Source organism: Phalacrocorax carbo, chromosome 5 (assembly GCF_963921805.1).
Source record: "Phalacrocorax carbo chromosome 5, bPhaCar2.1, whole genome shotgun sequence".
Classification (NCBI taxonomy): Eukaryota; Metazoa; Chordata; class Aves; order Suliformes; family Phalacrocoracidae; genus Phalacrocorax; species Phalacrocorax carbo.
Window position 1 is genome coordinate 29,748,474 of NC_087517.1, and position 25,920 is coordinate 29,774,393.

Below are 25,920 nucleotides of genomic sequence, written 5' to 3' on the forward strand. Positions count from 1 at the left end.
AAAATGAGGTCTGGGAGCTGTGACAGATTGTTTCCATTGTTTTGAACCCAATGGCACTTGAAGGGCCAGAGTTTCAGTGGGTGTAAAATGCTCACATGCTATTTACATAGCCTGTGATGTAAGTGAATTAGGGCACCTAACTTGGTAGTCCAGTGCTTTGCATTACTTCTAGACCTGGGTTAGAGAATACTGCTGAGATATGTCTATGGGAAAGCTTATACTCTTGTAAGGCCATCACAACTCCAAGTAAGAAATGCATAAAGGCAGGGAGGGAAAGTGATCCTTGGATAATAAGTGCCCATTCCACTGCAGATTACTTTGGATCGGATAGGAACGACACACTGTTCTCTACTAACTCTCCAGGAACCCCGAAGCTGGACAAAGAAAAAAGCTGGCTCTACACCCTGGATCCCATCCTGGTGACCATCATAGCGATGAGCTCCCTCGGCGTCCTCCTTGGGGCCATCTGTGCTGGTCTGCTCCTCTACTGCACATGCTCATATGCCGGGCTGTCCTCACGGAGCTCCACTACACTGGAGAACTACAACTTTGAGTTGTACGACGGCATCAAGCACAAGGTCAAGATGAACCACCAGAAGTGCTGCTCAGAGGCCTGACGGGTGCCCTGGGGATCACCCTCAGTGTTGCGCCCGGTGAGGTGGGCTGGCAGGGGTTTACCTTTTTTGCTGTTTTCTATGGGAACTGAGTGCCATAATGGGGAATGAGGGGTGTGGGAGGAGCAAGGGGAGGCGCTGCTCCTGCCACCAGGTCCCACCAGCGGATGATGCTCCGCTAGGACCGAGTGGGCATTCCTGCAAACCAGACTGTGCCGGGTGAAGGGGGACCAAGACCCTTGTTTGTTGGTTCATCTTCATTTTCTGCTGATGCGAGTGGCTGGGACATGGCAAGGGAGACTGGTTTACCTTTTGGATGTGAGAAACTAAATGGTGATCGTTATTTCCCACCTCCCTTCTGTGGTGAGTTGCTGAGAAGGCTGAGGGACTTCTTCAGCCACCTTGTCTTTAGAAATAACACACACACGGAGAAACCCTGTCCATTTTACACCCCATCCAGATACCTTTTTGGCTTTAGGGATTTGTGCACTTCATACTAAGACCAGGAAGCTGCAGTTCCCAGTCCTGAAAATGGAAGCATGTTGTTACCTTCAACTTTCCTTCTCCTGGTGGCAGGGAAAGGTGGATACTGGCTTTAGTGTCAATGGTAACAGCAGTGCTTTCTGAAGTCATTAAGAAATAAACTAGAAAGGAAACCCTATGTGTAGAAGCACCTCTTTGAGAGAAGCTGAAGAGCCTTAAAGTGATTTGTGAATAAGAGCCATTTATTAAATCCAGATCTTGGATTGCAACAGCTGAGGCCTTCATCAGGAAGGCCTTTCTTTGAATTTCCCACCCCACTTGATCCTGCCCTTTTCCCTTCTTTTTCCTTTTTTTTTTTTTTTTTTTTTTTTTTTTTTTGCTATAATGAGAAAATTGCAGCAAACAAAAGATAGAGCCTGCCAGGCTCCTGGCACTCAGGCAACAGCTTTGGGAAGGGGGCTTCACTCGGGGTTTGACTTGAGGCATGGTGCAGAGGCCTCTCTGAAGTGCCAGGGAGGGAAAATGAACAGGGAAGGAGGCTAGAGCCATGCCCACAGTCCTGGGAGCCCAGCCTTGGTGCCCACTGGCCCCCTCGCCTTCCCAGTGCTCCCCTTCTCCCTGGAGCTGGGGGGCACAAGCTGGTGCTGTCAGCACCAATGGACCAAACGGCTGCCGTCATATCCCCTTCGGAGCAAAGCTGTGCTGCTCCTGACCAGCAGCAAAAACATGAAGTTTTATTTATGAGCTGTGTTTTGTTTTACTTTGAACAAGTGCCTTAGAAGAAGTATTTTTTCCTCCATCTGATGATCAGTGCTATATAAAACAAAAAGTGAGGCCTTCATCCTTCCCTGGCAAAAAGCTCTTCGCTCTCTACCAGGTAAAGCCTGGCTGAAGAAGTCTGGACTTTCTACTTTCAAGTGGTCTGGCTGCATTGTGTGGCAGCTGATACCTCTCCACGTACCACTGTGCTGTGGGAGAGAAGTGTTATGAAAATAATTTAATGGAGAAAAAGGGTACAAATACTGGGCCCCAAACCAATGCCTTCATTTCCAATTCAGTACAGACAGATTGCCCCTATCAGTTTGCACATAGTTAAGCGAGAAACCTTTCCAGCATGTTGGGGTTGCTTTTCCAGGGGCCCTTTGGAAATACCTGGCATGTCCTGATTTTACATTTTGCCTAGCAAACAGGTTGAGCCGGAGTTGGATCTTTTTTTCCTCACTAACCGCAGAGCGCTGAAGGTGTGATGTGCTGTGAAACTCAGTTTGCACAGCCCCCTGCAAACACATCTTGCAGGAGGCCAGGTGTTTGGGGAGACAAGCAACATCTGGAGAGGGGATGAGCACGGACAGTGCCCCAGCTGCACCTCGGTGCGGCGGGAATAGGAACATTTGTCTAGTGTTTCATGAAAAGCTCCATCAGACAGTAAGTTTTTAAGGAAAAAAAGAAAAAAAGACTTCTCCACTGTAAGGAAGATGCATGTGTTACTGAGGAAGCAGACACCAGCAGCTGTGTCATCAAAACATCCACAGTTCATACACGCATATGCAGAGACGCTCACACACAAAGGCCTTCATTTTTTTAATTCACACTGTGCGCCCAACAGAAACGGCAGTAAATGTATCTCAGATTCTCCTTTCAAATCACCTTATTTCTTTCGGCATTCTTCGTGGACAAATTCCCCAGGGGTGTTATTTTCCTGTACAAAAGTAACAGAGGCAGTAAGAGGAAATGTACCAGACCATTTCAAAGCTGGATTGCTGCTGCTCAATGATTTTATCCCCTTCAAATCACAGGTGAGGGGAAGGTTGAATGGAAAAGGACCATACAGTAGAAAAGTCAACTTAGGCAAACAATAGGTGAAAATATATAATTAAAAAGGTGGCGTTATGGTGTCTAGTAGGCGTACAGAGAGAAGAGTTCGTATATACATATATTCAGAAATAGTGTGTTTGCACACGCACGTGAATTCTCTGTATGTATCGTGTATGTGACTTATTCTGTGGGACTGACTCGTGTTAATATATCTCTTGATCTGGGGCAGGAGAGTACTGCTGATCTTGACACTAATGCATGGGCCCAGCAAAGCGTCTGCCCTGCGTGCCCCACTTGCCCCTTCCAGACGGGGCAGGGCCCACGCGCGTGTGCTTGCCGGGTGGGAGCAGGCCAATAATGCTGCAAAGCCGATACCTCACTTACCTCTGCTGGGTGCTGTACTGTTCTACAGAAAACTGTGTTTGATTGTAACTTCAACAGGGAAAAAACAAAAAGTCATCTGTGCATTCAATTCATTGCATCCTCCTCTCCAAATAGATTAGGTTTGCTGATCGCAATTCCCTCTGTGAAATTCAGAAAATTAAAAAAAAAAATAAAATAATTGGTGAATGCCATTGCTGAAATGGGCTGTTACCTCCACACCCTTCCCATGGAGAGGACATGTTGCTACCAGGCAGGCTGTAGTGCTGGGTGATTTCATTTTGTGGGAAAGTGTCGGAGTGAGCATGGGAATTAAACCATTAAGAAATTGTATGCAGAAATGGAACTTCTCCACGGTTTGCAGTTCAAGGTATTTGACCATTCACTGGCTGAGCCAGGACTTATGGACTTAAAAAGCTTTTACTGTGATTCTTCAGTGTAAAAAAAAAAAAAACACAAAAAAAGAAATCAAACTGTGTTTATATGATTTGTATAAAAACCTTTTAAAATTACTATTTAATAAACATTATGGTAGAGATTATGTTTCAGTGGCTTTTTTACTTATGAAGGAACAACAACAAGAAAACCAAACTGATCAAGCTGTGGGCAGCCAGAAACCCCCCAGGGAGACAGAGGCACAGCTGGAGGGGTGCGGAGCCATGCCCACCGCCCTCCCTTGCTGCATGCTGTCCAACCCCCTGGGGAGGTCACCCCGGGCTGCCTGTCGCCTCAACGCGACCTGGGGCTGTAACATGGACCTGCACACTCACACATCCTCCAGCTTATACACAGCCTCTCCTGCTGGAGCCAAGGATGGCTGGAAGCTGGCCCAAGAGCAGCACCCGAACATAAAGCCAAAAGTGGACACAGGTTCCTTCCTGCCACTCTGTGCCACTGCCCGCGATCCCAGAGAAGAGTGCGGTTTTAGGCTAGGAAAAACATCATTTAGGACTAAGACAGCTCAGTGCTGAGCAGAAAGGTGCAGTCAAGGCTTTGCAGTACAACCACATAGCACAGTAATGGCCAGCCAGTGGGGGAGGGCTGCGGGGGGACATGGTGGGGACACCCTGGCCGCATGCAGGGCTGGCAGTGACTGAGCGCGGTGGCACAGGCACCACATAGGGAGAAACCTGCACCTTCTCTGCCTCCTCTCAGCGAGCCTCAGGGTGTGCAGAGGGCCAGACTGTCCCAGCTCAGCCACCCTGCCGGAGTGCAGATGCCGGGTGCCAGCATGCCCCTGTCCTGGTCCCATGGCCCTGCGATGGCAGGCAACAGCCAGGCCAGGAAAGTCCTCTGTGGTTTGGCTTCAGCCTCAAACCTCACAGCAAACCCCAAAGCCAAGCCTGCTCCCACAAGCATGTCTTCTCCATCCTCTCCACCTTGCCCTGCCACCCTGATGGTGGCCCTGACCCGGAGTAACCCTCACATCTCACAGGAGTCCCAGCACCCTGCCACTCTCCCTGCACTGGCCAGCGGGGAGCCAGCGCAGGGCTGCAGGGAGCAGGCTGGAGAAGCAGTGAGGCTGAACCTACATCATGGAAACTCTTGTTTATTTACAGGTGCCCTGACAAATGAGAGCCAATCCATCAAGCCCCAGGCACCTCCAAGGCAAATGAAAATTTGCTGCCGTCTCCTTACTGCCAACACGGTGGCCCCCTCCCAAAGTGCTGGTGTGTTAAAGAGGGTCTTTAAGTGATGAAGGGCAGCTGGCAGCTTAGATGAAGATGACAGCGTAGCTGCGACCTTGACAGCTCTTGCCTCACCCAGGAATAAAGAACTGAGGTGCAGATTGATACCAGGGGGAGAGGCTGTCAGTGAGCAGGACGGAGACGGCAGATAAGCGACTCAATCAGTGTCAGACCTGTCCTGCCATAACACCGCCTGTAAATCACTGCAGTTAAAGAGGCGCCTCCACTAAAGCGAGGAGCAGAAAGCAGGTAATAGAAAAATGGGCGGCAAAGCACAGATATGCACCAGCTGGGTTAAAAGCCTGATAGCTGGGCTGCAGCTGCCACCTGGGCACAAAAGGGAGACAGGCACCCACTTTACGAAATTGAAATCTTTAGGGGTTTTTACCACGAGCTGGGATTGCACTTAGGTGGGCTGCTTTGCAGTTGGCAGGGTAGGGTGGGACCTGGGGAGTATCCATTTGCATTTGCCATGCACATACAGGTACCTGCCACCAGCAGAGGTTGGGGGGGAGCGGGGCAGAGGGGCACAGGAATCCTTCATATGGCACAAGACTAATCAGCAGGTGAGTGGGCTAATGAAATCGATTTCACCATTCTCAGCCTGCTCCAAGATGGGGATCCAGCCGCTCCAGCACGTCCTCGAGAGCTGATTGCAATCGTGCATGCACCGTCACTGTCTCTCACACCCCTTCTTTTTTGAAATATTCCTTTGCTTTTGGGTTTAATGGGAAATCTTTTCAAATAATGACTTGCTCTCTGAACAGCTGGGGGCTTGGCAGTGAGGGGGAGCCATGGGGCTGAGCTATTGAGTGGATCCGTAATTAATTGCAGGCAGGTGCAAGTGGAGCCTCCCATTGCCTCTCTCTCCTCTGCCTCCCTCTGAAGAGCTCCTCTGTCTCCTGGAGACCAGTGTTATCACCAGTGACTTAAGGGGATTGAGTAAAACCTGGTGCGAGCCATGCAGTGGACAATAACTTTGGCAGGCAGGATGGAAGTTGATGCTCACACTCCCTCCCCATGGGGACCATGGGGAGCCTGCCCATTGCAGCACATTGCCTTTACATCTCTGTATCTGCCAGGCTCCCTCCACTCAGACCATGACAACTGGCACCCACAAAGACACCTTCTCTCCACTGGGCAGCTCCCCACTGCCCCTTCCTGGGGAAGTTCGCACTCTTTACTGGAGCTGCACTGACATAGTTCACACCTTCCAGCTTTACACCCCAGATGGGCCAAACCCACTCGAACGTGACAGGCAATGGTGAGCCCCCAAGCCCTGATTCCTGGTGAGCTGAGCACTGGGGACCCCACTGCAGCAGGTGCCGCTGCTGCTGTGCCCACACCACGTACTCTCGGCCTTACTTCGGCTGCTCCAGTAGGTGCCCAGCAGAGCCCTATGGCTGTAAATACAGAGGGGACCCAGAGTTTTGGTCCGTACAGGTTCATAGCAAAATTTGCATTGAATTCAATAGGTACCTATTGTCACTTGCACTGATCAGGTAGGGTTAGGCTTTCCTATCAATGCCTGTTATACACAGAAACCCATTTAAGGCAACAGACTCGCCATGACTAAAGCTGTTTAATAGGAAAATAACTAATCCTTAATGTGTTGAGAGGGAATGACTCCCCTCTAGGCTCCTGTATCATAATTCAGTTGCACCACTAATATCCGAAATGGAAAGCATTGAATTAAACACTCAGCAACTCTACCCCCGCCTTGGCCTGGGTGCCAAAAATCAAGGGAAGAAATATAGCCTTACTTCCCTGTGCTGCTACGGTGGGTGGAGGGCTGCAGGATGAGCCAGCGTGGGCTGGCTGCTCAGGACTGTTTCCTGCAAAAGACTTTGCTAACATTTCCCTGGTTACATGTTTACAAACCTGGAGGAACTAGCTGTCCCAGATGTTGTTGATGATTTCCTATCAGGTCTCTCCCAGCATGGTGCAGGGCTGCTTTGTCACCCTTCAGATCAGCTGCCAATCTCATGCTTAATAATGGAGTTGACTGACTTCTTTACAAACTTCATCAAAATTTCTAGCACTATTTTTGCCCTCCTGGTCTCTTGGGTTTATACAGAGAGTAACTCTGCCCTGGCCTCAAGCCCAGCCTGCTTTGCAGCCCTTGAAGCACACTGCCAAGCACAGTGGCCTTCAGCAGCAGCACAGGGCAACTTCCCTCACCCCACCACCTCACCAATGGGCTGTGTTGGAAAACACCGGGCCAGCCCTGGACTGTGCTGTCCCTTGGGAAACACTTCCCAGAGATGTCCTGCTCTGCCACACCAGCAAAGGCAGGGGAGCTTTTTCAGCAGCCTTCAGGGACAGCTGTTGCCAAATGAATGTCAACCTCATATTTTAAGTAGACATTCAATGTGCTTACCAGAGCTGGGGAGCCCTTTACACCGCAGCAATAATCCAGCACTCGGCCGTGAAATCTTCAGCACAGTGTCACATCCATCCCTTTCAGCAGAGAAGTTTTATTAACTTAGGGTGTGAAAAGTTTTGGAGAGCAAAAAGTCTCTTCCCTCCGAGAGAAATAAGGATGATTTAAGCAGTCTGGCTGCATTTGAGATGGAGAGTGAGTCCCCCAACTGACACATCAGAGGGAAAAACTGTAAGCCGAGGCTGCATTTATTAAAGAAGGAAGCTGGGGCTCCGTAAAGCCAACCTTTTTAAGCACTCCACAAGAGCATTTTAATAAAAAGCACAAGAAGCCCACAACAAATCACAGCTTGGAAGCAAAAAAAATGTCAATTCCTGTCAAGTTTTGAAGAATCGTCTGAGCTTAAGGAAAAGCGAATTCTTGCTGTTCTCCCCTCCCCTGCTCTCTGCTCCCATGCACGCAGCAAAGCCACCCCAAATGCTGCCTGTGACATGCCGCAAATCACGCTGGGGAGCAGGGAGGGGGGAAGCCACCAACCCAGCCACAGGAAGGCCTGCAGAAGGATTGAAGCTTAAAGAAAATTAAATTTATAGTTGGAGCATTAAAATATTAAAGGGCCTTAAAGAACAGCCATGAATCTGATTTGGGGGGTGGGGGTGGGAAGGTAAGTCTGTCATCAGGCAGAGACAAACAGCTGCTAGACTTGACAACTCACACAAATCTGGCAGAGGAGAAGAAATAAAGGCCAATCAGGCCCAAAAAGAAGGAAAAAAAGGGGGACGATTAAAAGATTTTAGGGCGTAAAAAGTGAAAGGAGAGAGAAAGCTAAAGAAGATAAGGATTTTAAAGAGAGAAGTGGTTATAAAAATAGCAGCAGAAGTACAGATAGAGGTAGAGGAAAGAAATTATTAAAAAAGGCCAGAAGTGCCCTGGTGGCACAGGTATTTTTGACAGTCTTACCTGAGAGCGCTTGTTTTTCTTGCACAGCAAGAATTCATTGGGTGGGCTTCAACAACTTAGACCCTGCATGGACATAAAGAGAAGCACTACCTACCACACAGAGCACCAGTTTTAAACTGCCCACTGAGGAGGGGTGGGCAGAGAGAGCCCCATACAACTCCAGCATCCTTAGGTGTGCTGGAGTGAAACCCTCCATTTCCAGAGGCAGACCAGCACTTGCCAGGTAAATCCACACATGCTGCTCCTCATGAGCAGCACAACCTGCTCCTGGACCAGGGATCAGCTCCCCAGAGACATGGCTCTGGGCTGACCCCAGAGCTTCTCTGAGAGCTGCAGATGGTAGCACAACATGGCCAGGCTGCAGATGCTCTGTGGTGCAAGAAGTCAGGGGGACGGACCTGCCCAGGCCCAGACCTTTCACCCCTTGTCATTGGGGACCCCTCCTGTGGGGTCTCCCTTGGTGGCAGCTGTGCCCCACTGAGACTGGGACAACTGGGAATCAGCCCTGCAGTGCCTCAGGGTCTGCTGCCACACTGCTGAGGAGAGACCTCAAATCCAGCTGGGAGCCACGGCCAGGACCCACCATAAGTTGGGAAACAGGGTGCAACAAGGGCTGGATTTACGAAACGCTGTCTTTAAGCCAGTCCTCCCTCTGAAACACTAAACAAAAAACAACATTCAGATACATTTTGGAGGAAAACACGAAGCATCTGGTTCCCTTCGCTGGTGTACATAGCAAGAGAAAAGTTGGCAGTACATTTGATTACCATAAAAGAGAGAGCTATGCAGAAAAAAGCCACATTAGAGTAACATTGCCCAAAACAAAGTTAAATGTCTGCCTTGTTTTGAACATGCTGGTGGTGGAAATGTGAGCAAAGGTCAGCCCAAATTAATGAGAACTACAAATGAATTCGCTGTGCTGGGACTGGCACCCTGCCACCATGTCGTGCCCGGCAATTCTTATTTATCAATTTATTTATTTTGCTGGATGAGGACACATCCTGCATGCACACAGAAAACCAGGCCTGGTGCTTCCTATGGGTGATGTACACCGTTTCAGCCAGGGCGACCAGGAGCCACAGGCTCACATGCACCTGATCCCCACCGCATCCCTCCCCTGCACCTTTGCAGCAGTGTGATGGGAGCCCACCCCTCTGCTGGGGGCCCTGCCCAAACACCTCCTTGCCCTCTGCTGAGGCCGAGCCAAGCACTGTGCTGGGGCTATCTATGCCTCACAGCAGGACAGGGATGGACATGGGGACAGGCAGGGGAGTCATGCCACCTCCTGCCATGGACTGCCCCATCACCTCTGCCCATTGCTGTCACTGCAAGAAAATCTCAGTGCCTGGAAGGTGCTACTTCCCTGCCAACATGCGGAGGAGGATGACAGATGTGTCTGCTCAGTTTTATAGAGCAAAGGGGGTTTTTCATGGCTCTTTCTGACACGCAGGCAGGGATTAACTGCTGAAGCAGCTAAAAACTTGGTTTTGTTTTGGTTTAGGGAGAAGGAGGAGGAAGAAAAGCCCAGCCCCAGCTCTGGCTTTCCTCCTGGAGAGGAAAAGCCATCTCAGCAACTCTCACTTTTCTGAACTTCAAATACACAAACACTTCAGTGCTATCCTAGCAGCTCCTTCCAGCTTCAGCAGCAACACACACCGAAGGGCTGGGGGAAACACAGAGGCGAACATGCTGAAGTGGCCAAAGGCAAAGGCGCTGTTAACCCTTCCCACAGGCACCCCCATGGGGCTGTGTGCCTCGAGGATTCAGGGTGGGGGGATGCAAAGCACATTAGCCCATCTCCCTGGGATGGGGAGCCCCAGCCTTGGCGCTGCCAGCTCGGCAGAGGCCAGATGCAGACACAGGTACCAGTGAGAAGCATCCTCATCTGGGCCTGGCAGCATTATGGAGTGAGTCACAGAGTCCAATCTGGATGCTGTTTCAAAAACAGTCTTTTTTTTTTCCAAAGGAAGAAGTTAGACTTTGAGGTTAGAAACTGTTCTGCCTCAGTTTAAGGGGGCGAGCTGGGTAAGAACAGGCCTCTTTAAGCACACTTTCTAAGGCAGTTTCACATCTCAGCCACAGCCCAGTCATGCTATCAGCATTGTCCTAGCTGGGGCTGCAGGCAGGTGTGGGGCTCTGGGCACAGGCCAGATTAATTAGCCCTGCCAACCGCCATCAAACAGCCAGGTCCACGCTGCCGATGAGTGCTCCAAAGCTCATTAAACCAGAGCAGTGCCACATTTGGGAATGAGCAGGTGTAATGCTTTTGGTGTCATGATAAAACCATTAAAATAGCAATCTGCAGTCCCTAGCAGGCCCTGCAGCGCAGCAATGCCAGACCATGGCACGTGAGAAGGGGGCTGTAAGGTGACCTGCAGCTGAGCTGCTCTAAACCAGGATCTATTTCAAGGGCTAAGCAGGACAGTGAGGCTTGGTCAAACTGTGGAGGGATTGGCAGGTGATTTGGGAGGATGGAAAGGGCTGCTGTATCTTGTATTTCTGGATATCCATGGTTTCACAAACAGGGTGTTGCTCAATGGCTTAAAAAATGAGCACCTCTGCCTGAGGATATCAGCCTCAGGATAATAGCACGGTTGTGAACGCAGCGATGTTGCTGGAATTGAAGAGGTTCAGCATCCTGACTCAGGAATAAGTGATGATGATTCCCTTAGATACTGGAGATGAAGGGGAGGTATTGCTGATGAAGCTCAGGGACACAGTGACAGTGCAGCCACAGTGACTCACCACAGCTGCCCAGGTGACTTGGCAGGCTAGGAAAATATTTGCACAAGTTTAAAAAAGCCTCATCTGCATTCCTCCTGATGCCTGAGGGATGCCCTGACACAGAGTACAGGGGTCTCCTCTGGGCATATGGGGACTTTCACATCCTAAAAACCTCTGTTCAGGTGACCCAAGCTGCACCGTAACACTGTCCCTGACCAAAAAAAAACAACAAAAAACCAAAAACAAACCAACTACCACTTCTTTTTCAAACAAGGAGGCTAATTGTAAAACACCATCTCTTGATGCCCTATCTGCCTAGGCAGGATACACTTTGGCTTAGTCTGCAAAACCAGACAGTGCTGCCAGCCGCCTCCTCCCTGAGCACAAGTAACTATGGGATTTGATCCACTGAAGGACAAGAGCTGGGAGACCTGCTCCTTCTGGCTGTCCCTCAGCCCCACAGCCCCCATGTGGAGGGGGCCGTACACACGTGCAGGGGTTTCAGAGGCACAGCCCGGGACACCCACTTGCATCCACGTGAGGAAGTTGCAACCAGCTAGCGAGCATCCTTGCATGGAGAAGGTGGCTCCCGGTACTTGGTGCATCATTTGCTCCGAATGGGTGGTGGGGCTGCAGCTGATGTCTGCTGGAGCCACTGACTAATGTAGGTCAGAAATGCTAGCCAGGGTCTTAAAAGTAAACTTTTGTTTGCACTTCCAGATGAAAAAAATACACCCAGAAATGATCTCTTAAAAAAAAAAAAAGGAAAACATGGTGATAAATACAATTCATTAATAAAATTAATCAAATAAAATTAAGGCTGGAATTGCCTTTTGGTGGCACTGAGTGACAAAGCCTTTTGCTGGGGTTGTGCTGCAAGGGCCGGTGCCCTGCATGGGCTCTCCCTCCACAGCTCGCAGGGATGGAGGTGATTAGCCATTGCAGCGCCAGCTGCAGGCTGAATGAAAAATACCTGTGCAAGAAAAGGGAAGAGAAGAGATGGAGACCTGGCCTCTTCCCAGGTGCCCTATGTCAAGTGGCTATGGACCACGTGCAGAACTATAAAAGCCCAGGCACTGGCAGGTGCCATCACAGCCATTGAGGCTCTGCATGCACCCCGCAATGGACTGCGCATGTTGCAAATGGGTCAGACAGGTGCCCTCAGCTGGCTCCATGTCCCAAAGGGACACATGGCAGCAGCAGGAACATCATGGTCCTCCGTGCGGGTTTTTGACATGCTGCTGGCAGTCCCGCACACCTGGCTTAATGCAAGGTGAACTCATTGGGATGCAGACTTGGGCTGCAGAAGCAGAGCAGGCTGCCTGCCCAGAGGCATCCCGCATGCCCTGCCGTGCCACACTGAGCCACAGCGGGCACACAGAGTGAGTGTGACCATTGCCACACAGGTACATGGGCTGCCATTAACTGTGCCTGACTCACACATGTGTGTCTATAAACCACAGCCTGGCCTTTCCCCTCCCTGCGCCGCCGCTGCAGACCCTGCAGCTCCACAGCCCTACCTTTAACTCACATCCATGGCAGCAGATCCCTGTGCTGGGCGCAATCCTGTGTAACCTCGCCCTACAGAGGACCCTCGGCCCCGCTGAGGCAGGCTGCATCCCTGCTCGCCATGAGACTGTCCCTGATTTTCCTGACTGGTTCTTTCTTGCAAGAGCCCCACACTGCAGCCTCAGAGGGCACTGGCGAAGCAGGATGCTGCCTTTATACTGCTCCTTTGTTGCTCTGCTTTACAGTGGAGATTAATTTAGAAAAAAAAAAAAAAGCATTATTTAAAAAAACTCTCACCCCTCTCTTTCTCCCCTTCTGCCCTCCCCAGGCAGTGATGGGGGATAATGAACTGCTGGGACTGTCATCCAAAGAGCGCTTAATGACAGTATTCGCTCTGTGTGTGTGTAGCATTGGCTGTTCTCAGAGCTCTAATTATGAATAGTTTTCAAGCTGTTTTGACTATTATCTGTTACAAAGAGGAACTCATTGTTAGCTGCCTATTTCCATCACTGAAGCTGGCCAACGTAATCTGCACAGAGCTGTGACAACAGCCGATAGCTAACGCTCCTGCTTTCTTGCCTCCACCTTTACAGCAGTGGAGAAGGGCCAGGCTCTCCATCCTTGTCCCTTGCCTGTCATTGTCAGGCTCCTTTTTTGGGCTTGTGCTCTGGTTTTGCAGGTGATGCTTCTCCAAAACTGGCTGGCTGCTGCACCCCAAGTCACACTGCCCTCCGTGGTGCTGGACCCACAGGTGCTCATGGCGCTGCCAAGCCTGCGCATCCGCCTGTCCACTTTTGGGGGCTGGAAGTCCTCACTGCAGGCTTGGCAAGGGGAAGGGGACCCAGCCTGAGCTTCATCTGTGCCGCAGAGACACCATGAAGATGCGCTAAAACAATCTGTTCACCCATCTTTTCCTGGACCCTTTGCCGTGAGACACAATATTTTGGAGGGGCAGCTGAAATCTTGCTGGTGTTAATTTAGTTTCGGTCTGCTCACTGTTAACTTTGGGCTTGCTGTGCTTTTTGTGGCTCCTTTCCCTTAAAGAAAGCTTATTTTCTCTTCAAACAGGGCGAGAAGCAGCTTGGCACCACAGACACTTTAAAGATGTTTGAACATTTGCAAGAGGAAGCAAACACATTTTTTAAATATTATGAAAAGCACCTTGAACAACAACTTCTCAGCAAGAGCCCTCCACAGACTCCATGCTTCGCTGAATCAGCCTGTTGCTCAGTCCGGGGATGCTCTGAGGCTTGGCACTTCCTTCCATGCTTTTGTGCTGCATCTCAAAATCCCACTTCTCATACACCATCCCACAGGGCTGGGGCAGTGACTCCAGGCACCAAATGGGATATGAGCTCTGCCGAATCACAGCATTATTAAAAACCACAAGGGGCAGCCCAAGGCAGCTCCTCTCTGCAGCCACCAGCCCTTAGGAGTGCCTCATAAAAATAAAGAGGAAAATAAGTTCACAACATACTTCAGCATTCTCAAATGAGCAGTGGTTCCTGGGTCTCACTGAGGTTTTCAGGTATTGGTTCACCGCACCCTTTTTACATGAAATTGGGATATGGTTTATCTTTATCTTCCCCCAAATGAGGTTTTCTTGTTAAAACCTTGATTTTTCCGATCAATATAAAACTTCAGGGGTGATTTTATTTTTAAGGAATTTTGAGAAAAATTAGGGGTGTCTGTGCACAAAAAATTTACATGTCTGCTGATGTCTACAGAGTTTATCCTTTTTTTAATAAAAAGCCATTTTCTGGCTAAAAGCTTTTCCTTTCTAACATTTTGACTCTCCCCACATGCATGTCAGTCTTCACCTGTCGTCTTCTTGTCCCTGATGACACAGTGCCGCTTTCCTTGCTGTTCCCCACCAATTTCTCTCGGTAGAGCCGCATCCCCAACAGCCAGCCAGCCACAAGCACACAAATCACAGCCGCTGGGTGCAGGAGGACCGACGGCCAGCAGAGACCATTAGATCATCTCGCCTGACCTCTCCCTGATGCAGGGCTGAGTCTGGCATCCAATTACTCCTGTACCGGGCCTGATAGCTCCTGCTTGGCTAAAGTGTATGGCACAGAAATGCATCCTGTCTGGGTCTAAATATATCAAAGGCAAGAGAATGCGCCGCTCTCCTGGGTAGTTTAATCTTTATTAACACTCACTTTCTAAAAGGTCTGTTTGATCCCCAATTTGAATTTGTCTGGCTTCAGCTTCCAGGCGCAGGCTCGTGCGATGCCTTTCTCTTCTAGATTAAACAGCCCTTTAATACCTGACTTTCTCTCCCCATGAAGGTACTTCACACAGCACAATTAAGTCACCTCTTGATCTTCTTTTTAATAAGCTAAACAGGCTGAGCTCCTTCGGTTTCACACTGTAAGACATTTCCCTCAGCACCTCCCAAGGATCAAGTCTCTAATACCTTCTGATCCCATGCGGGGGGACGCACAGCAAAGCAGCCCTGCGCAGCCGATGAAATTAAGCAGCTTGTTGGGAGACAGCAGCCTTTCCCTGCCTGGCTCCCCCAGCTGCTTAGGAGTGTACAGTGAGTTTTGACACCTCCCTGGGCACCTCCATGTCCCATGTACCCCAGTCACTGAGCAATGGGGAGGCAGTACTGCAGCTATCCCTACCTGCACGCACGAGATGCCGGATGAGGGACAAAATTTAAGGCTACTTCCTAGTGCAGGGAACCTGGGTGTGCCCACAGCCACCCTGTGCTTTACAGCCAGAGTGGGAGAGAAACCACAATGCCACACCAAGCTGTCTGTGTTGACTTTAGCCATCCCTAAAATTCACTAGTCCCTGTGGTTTTAAGAAGCACTGGTCCTGTCACTCAGCCCACCTCTGGGAGGGGGGGTCAGGACACATGGGTCCCAGACAGCAGGCAGCTGTGCCTCCCACCCAGGGCACCTGCTGCATTTACCAACTGAAAAAAGCAACTGGACAAGGCCATTCCTCATTCAACATTTACCTAGAGGAACAATAAATCCCAGCATTGACCAAAAAATGGAAGTCAATGCATATAAATTGCTGCACATACATTGTTGGCAAGTCATCACTTTTGATCCGTTTTTAATGCCTTTCCTTCTGAACTGGGTGCCTCAGCCAATGCACACAGGGACAGGCTCATATTGGGTTTTACAGTCAGCCAGCCCACAAACTGGATTTTATCCATGTGCTTCAGCAATACCATTTCACATACCATTACATCGGTTTAGCCGGGAGAGTACGCAGAGCCCCTCGCACTCTCCGCCGGGTATTTGTCCTGCCTGCAAATCAATTACAGCAGAGACACCATGTGCATTAGGATTGCTGCTTGGTGTGTATTTCAGCTGTGATATATGTTGCTCTGCTCCACACCAAATGACTCAGATAAACCTCCAGGAGGTCGTGTCTGTCAGCAAGGTTTTTATTAGGTGAGCCTTGCCCATTCTCACAACCGTAAGGGCTACCTGGCAGAAAATTGTAAGCCATTTCCCTCAGAGGGTGTGAGCCCTAAATGAGTTTCTTGGTCTCACTTTGGGAACACGCTCAGATATTAAAGGGACCAGAGAGTATCATTACTGCCAGGTGATAAAAACAACCACTATTTGGGAAGACTGATGGCCTTTGTAAAAGCTCCCAACAGAAGCTTCATGCTGCACAGTGGATAATAACAGCCGTCTTGGGCCGAAATCCCAAAGCAGTTGCATTTTCCAAGGCTACAAAAGTGACTTCAGGATTCCTGGCGCCACATTGCTCAAGCATCACTTTTTGGCAGTCACAAAGCCTGAGATCAGTTAATATTCTTCAATAATCACAGCTTAAAGATGTCGTCTGTTCTCTCCCTGCTTGCAGCTCTGCTTTCTGGATTGCCTCCCTGGCTCAGCAAGGGTGAGGTGTCAGTGAGAGCAGAGGCTACTTCAGGCAGGAAAGCCAGCAAGCAAACCCCCTCCTTTTATCTTCCCCCTTGCAATGGGGAGAGGAAGGTTTAAGCCTCACTCGCTACCACTCAAATAACTGCCAGCTTGCGTTATGATGTCATGAAGACATGATTGCATCACACTGCAGATATGACATTGCAGGACAGCTCGTTGTGCTCAGGGAGCAGGCTGCATTTTCCAGCACCATCTCCAGCCCATTTTCATCACATCTGGCAATCACAGTCCCTGATGGCACTGGGACTGTCCCCAGGGTGAGGGACAGGCTGGGACATCCTCATGCACCTGCTGCTTTCTTGGCCACAGCCACTTCAAGCAGGTACCTGTCCCAGCTGAGAAATGGGACTGAACTGAGCAGTGTCTCTGCTCAGGAGACACTGTGATCTTTCCAGGGTTTTTCCAGTCCCTGGGCCAGGGCTCCACACCAAGCACAGAGCTGCCACCAGCTCACCTGGGAGCTGGTCAGATCCCTACTTATTTACTGACTAGCTTAAAAAAAATAGCTGCTTTCCATGACCATTTCCTGCACCCTTCCCCATTCCTGTGTCACACCCACTGGTGGCCTTGTAAGAACCCAGAGGGAAGGTGGGGCTGCAGTGATGTGCCATAACCCCACCCATGGGGCTGTCCGCTGTGGCAGACTCAGCAGCCCAGAGCAGGGTCTGAGCCCTGGGGCTGCCTCCCACCAGTCTCCCTGCCCTGCAGCAGAGGCTGAAATAGTGGCACATTCACCAGAGGCTAAATAAAAAAGCAAGACCACATTTGAGCTCTGCTTTTTGCTTTCACACTGCCACTGTTTGTGGCCCCCTCCTCGCCAGCACAGGGACTTCAGGTGTGCGAGGGCAGGGGTGCTGGCCAGCCCATTGCACGTCCGGTGCTGGGCATGGGCGATGTGCAGCGCAGCCATGGGTCGGCTCCTGCACCAGAGCTACCTGTGCAGGGGACTGGCTTCATCTCACTTTCATAGCAAGGTGCCCTGCTGCTGGTGTCACTTGCATTCAGCCCTGACACCTATTCATTCGACTCAAGTGCTTTTTTCTATGCGGGTTTTCTTGGCTGTTTTCTCTAGACGAAGATTTTCCCGAAGACCGCTGGTTCCCTTTGTAACCTTTCAAGAGTCCTCTCTGTATGAAGTTCTCTTCACATCATCTCCAACAGATGCAGGTAATAAAGTCACAGCAGATTTACGACTTTGAGAATCTCATTATATCTTTCTGTCCATCGGGAAAAAGAGCTGTTTTTAAAAGAGGCAGGAGGTGGATTTTGCCATTATTTGTTGTTTAAAAAGGGGGAGAAAAAGAAAAACCTCTTCAATCCTTCCCAGACCCAATTGTGTAAAAACATCCTCTGAACTCACCAAGCACACGCTGGCTCATGCCAACATCAGGACACAGTGCCATGGCTCTTTGGAGAGGTGAGAACACCCAGCTCCACATCTGTGTACCTCAGCCGAAGTGTCTCAGCCAGCACCAACTGGCCTGAGGCCTGGCCACAGTGTTGGCTGTGGATGACAATTGGTTCAGGAGGGCTGTGCTGTTAGACACCCTTAGAGACAAGATAGGATGTCTCCTGAAGGGCCATGGCAGCTCACTGCTGCTGCCTCCCTGTGAAGGTGAACATCCTCAGCAAGCAGCAGGGTGGGACAGGGAGCTCCCCACATGGTGCCCATGCCCTCAGGGGTTCTCAAAGCCATGCTGCCATGCCCAGAAAGGATAGTTTTTGGCTGTGGAGCCCAAGCAGGACCTCCATCCTACCTCCATTCATCCCAGCATAGACTCCACAGCCCACCCACCCTGGCAGTGGTTTGCCACGAAGGACAAAAGCTGCAAGTAAAAGATTAGGCAGCAGAAAAAGAGCTGGGAGGACTGACAGCCTTCAGAAGCATTCATGTGTCAGGAAAGAGGTGGCAATCCCCTGCCCCACCTCAAGGAGCATCGATGCCACCACCCTGGTGAGCCTTCACACTGAGCAGTCACTCTTGGGCTCTCCGTGGGAGCAGCGCAGCCAGCTCCTTGCCTGTTCCCATGCTCTCCACTGCTGCTTTCCCAGCAGCTGAGCCAGCTCTCCTCCAGGGAGCTCTCATCTGCCTGTGCCTGCAGGGATGGGGGGTTTTGCTCCAGGAAGGGCTGACGCTGGAGGCGCTCTGAGGCAGAAGCTTCTGGGTCGTGTAAGAGAGGGTTAAACAAGCACATTAGCCTGGCTGATCATGGTAACGGGTCATGTGTTCGCCATGTCCTTCAACCACATCAGTCAGGGATTCGTAACTGCCGCAATCGCCGCTTGGGAAATACATTTTCCAGGCATGGTTCCAGCCAAAAGGCAGCTTTGGAGGCCTATTGTCGGCATGATTTTGCAGCTTGTTTGCAAACAGTCGGAGACCTGTCTAGCATCTATCCCAGCACAGCTCATTCCCAAACCACCAAGCAGCCCCTGCTCTGCCCAGCCTTGGAGCAGGAGAAGCCCTTGGGCTCATCCTGCAGGAGAAGGCCCAGAGCTGTGCTGAGTTACGATATCTGGGGCAGGTCAGAGACTGGGAGGGGGGACCAGGACGTGATAGAAACCTGGCATGAAACCATGGCTTCTGCAAGGTCAACAGGACTTTGGTCACCAGCTTACAGCCACAATTTCAGCTCCAGAATGCTGGTATCTGGGGCCTTCAGTTACTCCCTGCTCTGTTTTGTGGATATGGAGCCTTTCTCTGCAACTGTAACAAACCAGTTTTGATCTTTCCCGTCAGCCTCTTTTGCAAGCACACATCGTGCATGATATCTCTGCTTGTACATCAAAACACTTGGCGAAACAAAGCAGAAACCTCTTCTCCCTGTCAACTGAAAAATTAATTAGGAAGGAACCCTGATCCTGAACAAATAAACAAAATCCCCACCTCCCTCCAGGTTTTTAAGCAAAAATCTCCATGCAAGGATTAACTGCCGGTGAGCAGTCACAGCCATTTCATTTGAAGATGACTGGTCTGTAGCTGAAATGTCAGTTTACTTTGCAAACACTTCCTGTTTTTCACAAAAGAACAGGGGGAAAAAACCCCACCTTCAGCCACGACTGTTACAAATCATCACTATTTTATGAAGCAAAACACCGCAGCCCACCATCTGAAAATGCTTGTTCATGATGGTAAGTATTTTGTCTCACACTGATCTAGCTTGTGAGCCATGGTGAGGCAAGGCCTGTGTTCTAAGAGTTTAATAAGTCAGTGTAAGTTAATAAGCATAAATTAAGGTCTCGATGGGATGGGACCACTCCTGCCCCCAGCACCCCTGGTCTCAGTTTGCTGGACCCTGTGCTGAGCTGAGGGTTCAGCCCCACTTTTGCCCTGCCCAGACCCTGCAGCCCAGTGTACCTGCCTGGCATTTGGGCTGTGCACGTGTACAGCAGCTGAGGGTCTGGCCCTTTGCAGGGGCTTTTACTCCTGCAAATCTCTGGTTAACAGCAGGGCTCAGGGAAGCAGCGCTTCCACAGGCTGTGCTGGGGGAGAAGGGATAGGCTTTGGAGAGCAGAAGCTGGCAGGCGCTCAGCTGAACAGCAGCTGAACAGCAGAGGTGTTGGTGTGCTGCAAGAGTGAGTGGTTTGTCCAAACCCAAGTGCATTGCAGCCCAGATCCTCCCACACCACCATGCCAGCAAAGGGCCCAATGCCAGGGGCCCACAGTGTGGGGCTCCACAATGTCCCTTGGTCTTGGTGGATGGGGCAGCAGTGGCATCAATGCAGCATCTCACCAGCTCCGAGCTGGAAGAAGACAGGGAGCTCCAGCTCCACTGCAAGCTGGCAGTCACCACCACCAGCACACCATCTCCTGCCTTCTTCCATAGCACAGCATAAAATACAGCTGATTGAGGAGCTTTGGGGCAATCTACAGACAGATTTCAGTGCAAGAGCCAGCAAAAATCTCTTCTGCTTGAAGAAAATTTTAAAAAGCCAGTCAGCAAAGACAAAGTCTGATTTAGAAGGGAGACACACACACCAATTCACAGAGAAGAGACAACACTTTTGGCTAACACACCATGGTCTCCATTAAATAAAACAACCTGTCATTTGCATTCACTTGGCAAGTGACTAGACCTGAACTTGGCTGCACACTTGATCTACCATTGCTTTCCAGGGAGGAGGTTGAAATATTCTTATTCCTATTCATTAGGCCAAAGTAATTCTCTTAATGCCACTGAACCAGCCACGGACAAGATCCTGCACATAATGTCATTGGCAGCGTTGCTAAATGAAATCCCTCTGCAAGCAGCTGGGGGAATCAATACTCATGGTGATTTGTCCTTCCGAGTTTTCCTCCCACGCCACCTTATTTGTGGCGCCAGTCTGCGCCAGCTCCATCTACCTCAGCCATGCAGGGGGCATGGAGGGTTCCGGGGCCAGGTAGGTGCCCCGGTGCGGTGCTCTGCCTTGGCTACTCTCCTCCATTTAGGAGCCGGCTCCTGGCCCTGTGGGCAGCACCTGTGTACAGCCCTGGCACACCACTGTGGGGCAGGCAGGCTTTGCTGCAGGACCAATTAGGAGCTCAAAGAGAGGGATGAGTTGCTCTCCCCCAGCTCTGCAGAGTATGGAGGTCTGATTTTATAACATGTAGCAAAAAAGAATCATGGCTTTTTCCAGTAATTGGAAATACAGCGAAGCCTTCATTAAATTATTAGCCAGAAATTCAGCTTCTGTTAGGTGAGGCTGCCACGTCATGGCAAACATGTCAAGCCATCAGCTAGCATGGAGCACAGGGAAAACACAGCCTTCCACATTAGCTGGAGTAAATCTTTATTGCTTCCTGAGCCCTTGCTTTGGACCACATTAAACATCAATATCGCAGCACTCAATGTCGCCCAATATTATATCAAATCATTAGTGGAGGGTTAATCATTACAAAAAGCGGAGGTCTCAGCTGACAATTCACTCATTTCCTACAAGAAAGCACTATTATTACCACAGCAGCAAAAGATGCGGACTTGACTGTAGTGTTCGCTACCCGAATGCATCACCATGCCCAGAGGCTCCATCCAAATCTCCATCCCTCCCAGCCAGTGTGGGAGCCGACTCAATGGTGGGATCAAGCCGCTGAAACCAAGAGCCACATTTACCACCTCCCCCCAGGATTAGCCCTGTAACAGGGTCCTGGTTGCAGTTGCCACCATCCCACAGCGCAGCGAGCCAGGCGCCCTGCAGACCTGGGGAGGTCTGCGTGGCAGGGAGTGGGTGGTCCCTTCAGTGCTCTTGCCTGTCATAAAAAAAATAATATTACCAAGTTCAAATCCTTGTGTTTCTTTTCTGCTGGCATAATAACTTTGAAATGTATTATTGCTGAAAGACTCGCCTCTCTCTGCCAACAACTCCCCAGAGAGAAGCACTAGCAGAAGAAAAGAAGTTTTTACAGCTTCTTCATAAAAGAAGTCAGCAATCCACTGGACCTAATCAACTTTTCCTAGAGATGACGGGGACAGAGCCTCAGCTGCAGTAAACTGGTGTAACCTCATTGGTATGCCATTGAGGTGGGTTTTTTTACACCAGCAGACAATTTTGCCCACTAATTCAGGCGCACTGCACAGGAGACAGCTCCAGATGTGCTCTGTACCTTTGTTGTTCGCTTCCACTGAGGCAAAAATTTGTGTTGTTTCCTCCTCTGCCAGCTGTGCTAGGAAAGGGTGGAGGACCGATATTGCAGCCTCGGGAGAACTAATAGAAAAAGAGAAGCATTTAAGTAAAACCACTCACTAACACTATAGATCTCCTTACTGGGTCAGCCTGCCAATGTATCAGCACAGCTGGATGGTGTGCATAAAGAGAACCCACAGCTGATTTAGGATAACAGCCTAAATCAGATGGCTTTTAGGCTGCTCTTTTCAGTCAGCCACAGAACACCAGTGCCAGAAATTTCAGCGAGAGCCACATTAGCGGCTGGCCTTTCCACTGCCAGGATCTGTACCGTCTGCAGGAGAAGACTTCCATTTCAGAAAGCACCTCACAGCCTCCAAGCTAATTTTCCCCGCTCCCAGAGATAAAGGCAGCCACAGATGTGGTTAAAACTTTGATTATTTTTTTTTAAATCATTTGAGAAAGCATCTTGCCAGAGAACAGTTGGAAATGATAGTCCTAAGCAGAGGCAGCTCAGCTGGCAGTCTTCAGAGTAAGGCCATTGTATTAAGCGTTTAAACTGGAAAAGTTAATGGCTTGGCAACAAGGCAGTAGATCAAAAACTGATGCTGTCCTGGGGTTTTGCAAGTAGGCAAGTACCCAGGGCATGAGGTGGGGTTGAGCGGGCCCAGCACGCTGCTCAGCTCTGCAGGACGAGGGCTGACGCAGGCAGGGTGCCCCTGCCACAGGCAGCTCTGACCCTGGCCAACAGCACCCCTGCGTCAGTTTGCCTTGCTGTGCCCCAGTTCCCTTCACCCATAACCAGGGACACCAGCACCTCTCTGACCAGGTCACGGAATGAGAGAGAGCATCCTGGTCAGTAAGTCAGGGATCTTGAACCACACTGCAAAAGCTGGGTCCGGACACTGCTGTTTCTGGGGTATGTGCTGGCTGCAGCAGTGGTGGGTGACTGCAGGCACCCAAGGAACTGCAGTGTGGGGCAGCAGACTGTGGCAGACCACAGGGGACCACTTCTTCCCTTCCTTCAATTCCTAGTGGAGAAATAGAAGGGCAAGTGCAATCAATTTGGCATGTATCTATTTACTATGAGCACATACAGAAGACTCACAACAGATCTCCTCCCCCACCTTTGGCAGCCAGCCTACATGTTGGCAAGCAAAAGATGTTATCTTAAGGATACACTGCAATACCCTGAGTCATGCTGGAAGTCTGAATCCACTAGGAAGCCTGCTGAAGTTCAAGGACCTAGCACAGGGGCGCTGCCTTCTTCCGTATTGCTCATGGCCACGTTCACCGCAGAGAAACCTCCACACTGCGTTCACTGAGAGGGCTGACGGGGGACAGGCACTTCATCTGCCTGTTCCAAAGGGTGGGAGATACAAGTGCCCAGTCCTGGCCCCAGGATGGAGATGAAAAGAGCACCGCTCCACTGAAGCTCTGCTCCAGCTGACGCGGCTTTAACTGGCATCTCCAGCTAAACCTCACCTTCCTATTCAGGGTCTATGGGGGCAAGCAAGGTTGCTGCAGTGGCTGCCTCAGGGCACCAGGCTGTGGGGAGATGGTGTGAGCCAGGGTACCTGACAGAGGAGTGAAAGCAGCAGAGCTAAACTGATTTACATTAGCTGAGGATCTACCACACGGTTGGGCAACAGAGCATAGCAATTCAAGGGAGGAATAGTAAATTCAAAGCCCAGCATTAACACAATGCTTAGCTGAGCATCTCAAGGACTCCAAGGAGACGAAATTCAAACCAAGCAGCAACCTTAAATCAGGAGGATTCGGCAGCCTTAGGTTCATGCCCCCATCAGGCAAATTTGGACTTGGACAACAGAAACCTGAACATTTCCTGGGGGCAAGAGAAGATTCCTCCTCCCAAACTGTAAAGTTTTCTGTAAAACCAAGTATTGGTCCTCACTGTTTCAGTGACAGTCACTTTTCAGAGTAGCCAGAACTCAGCAGAAATAGAGCCATACGGCCTCTGCAGATGATGCCAAGTACCTCAGTAGTCCTCGGCAAACAGCACAGCCTTGACCACAAAACATGCTTTCATCAAATTGTGCAGCAGCAAGTCTTCAGCCATCCCTGGACAGAAAACTAGTGTTGGGAAAATGCTGCACCACCGAAATTCATTTGAGGGAAAAGGAGGGCTCAAGGGCTGCCCTGCTGTCTGCAATGGCACAGCAGTCACAGCTGTACATCAGGACAATGCTTTGGGGTGAGGTAGACACAAAGTGTATCACATCATGGTCATCTACAAACTACCAGATGGATTTAGCAGGTTTGCAGCAGCTGTTAGCTATTACAAGGAGATGTATAGATCTTATGGCCAAAGGGTCAGATAAAACAATTTAATATGAACTCCTTCAAGACACAGGTCACAGAATCACAAGTCCATAATTTCTGTCTGACCCCAGGCATGTGTTTTAGACAGATCTTCAGTCTGGATTCAAAGATATTGAAGGATGGAAACTCTGTCATCCCTGAGTATATTAGTAGATAACCTTAAGCATTAACAAAGGGGAAGCCCTTTTTTTGCCTGTCTTCATCTTTCAGGCATTGTCCTCCAAATTCAACAGCCCTCTGCTCCCAGAAGTCTCATTCCTAAATAAGTAGTTAGAGATGATGATCCAGTCACCTCTTAACCTTTCCTTTGTTATGCTAAATTAGTTTAAGCTTCCTTCATGGCTCCCTCCAGGGAAAGTTTTCCAGTCTCAGAACCTTCTTCATTCCCCTGGCAGCCCTCCAGCCTGGCTGCCCCACCAGAGGAGCCAGCTGATTGAGCAGGAAGTCAAGGCTGATTAAGTAAATCACTCTGGTAGGTGAGGAAATACACCCCGGTCACACCACTGGTGTCCAGAGGCCTCCACAAAACCTCCTTGTCCCAGTCTGGACAAACTGATACCCAACCCTTAGTCCCTCCATGAGTGTCCTGCCAACATCAGGGCTTCCCTGCCCGCTGCTGCTGCTGCCATTACCTCAGCCCCACCAAAAGCCTGGCTTTCCAAGCACCCAGGGCACCAGGCAGTGCTATGCACAACCCAGTCTGCAAAGCATGTAATTAACAGCGATAATTAACCTCTTCGATTACTTTTATGCAATCCCATCAAAACTCCAGGGTACTTTTATTTACTTGCTGTGTGACAACTGCTTGATAGATTTATATGAAGTAAATTAATAAATAGGCAGTACCCATGGCAAAAAAATAAATGAAAGGACTTAATATCACTGATTAAAGCATCCATTCATAAAACAAAGAGTTCTAGGAAAGCTCTTCTCTTTTCTCCTACATCCACACACCATGACTTCAACGCCTGCAAGGCCACCTCTCTGTGAGCCTTCACAGCTCTCCTTAAAACTCACCTCTGCCACAGCGCTTCAAAGGCAGCTGGCAGCGGCTGGTGGAAAGGATGACATTTTCGTATCACCCTTCAGCACCGCGCCATTTCCCTCTGCTGTCCCAACACCCGTTCTCTGCCTATTCCTTGGTGGCTGTCCCCCGAAACCCGCACTTCCACTTGTAGCCCCTCAGAGCAGGCACCCGGCAGGCGGTGCCAGGGCAGCGCCCATGCCCGCTCCATCCTTCCGCCCCGGGGCCGCAGCCCGGGTGGGTGTTGCCCACCACAGCCCCCTCTCCCCCCCGGCTCTGCTCCAGGGGCCGGGGCGAGGCTGGGCCGCCCTGGGGGCGGGTAGCGGAGAGAAAGCCCTGCTGGGCTACCCCCGCCGGCGGCAGGCGGAGCGCCGGGCCCGCGGGCCCGTCCGTGGGCCCCGAGCTCCACCTAGCGGGGCCGGGCCGGGCCGGGCCTTGCGCTGAGCTCAGCCGGGCCGGGCCGGGCCGGGCC

At 50.4% G+C, this 25,920-nt stretch overlaps 1 protein-coding gene across 4 annotated transcripts in view; it reads left to right on the forward strand.

Annotated features, from left to right (window-relative positions):
- The window catches only part of NRP2 (neuropilin 2), a 90,361-nt gene extending 86,527 nt beyond the window's left edge, over positions 1-3,834 (forward strand). For 2 of the 4 annotated variants that reach the window (XM_064451808.1, XM_064451809.1), the window contains exon 17: positions 313-3,834. In XM_064451808.1, the coding sequence (XP_064307878.1) occupies positions 313-617 (305 nt within the window). In that variant the 3' untranslated portion in view covers positions 618-3,834. The remainder of the gene's footprint in view (positions 1-312) is intronic. The other 2 variants (XM_064451810.1, XM_064451811.1) reach the window with 1 other exon arrangement.
- The last annotated feature ends 22,086 nt before the right edge of the window (positions 3,835-25,920 follow it).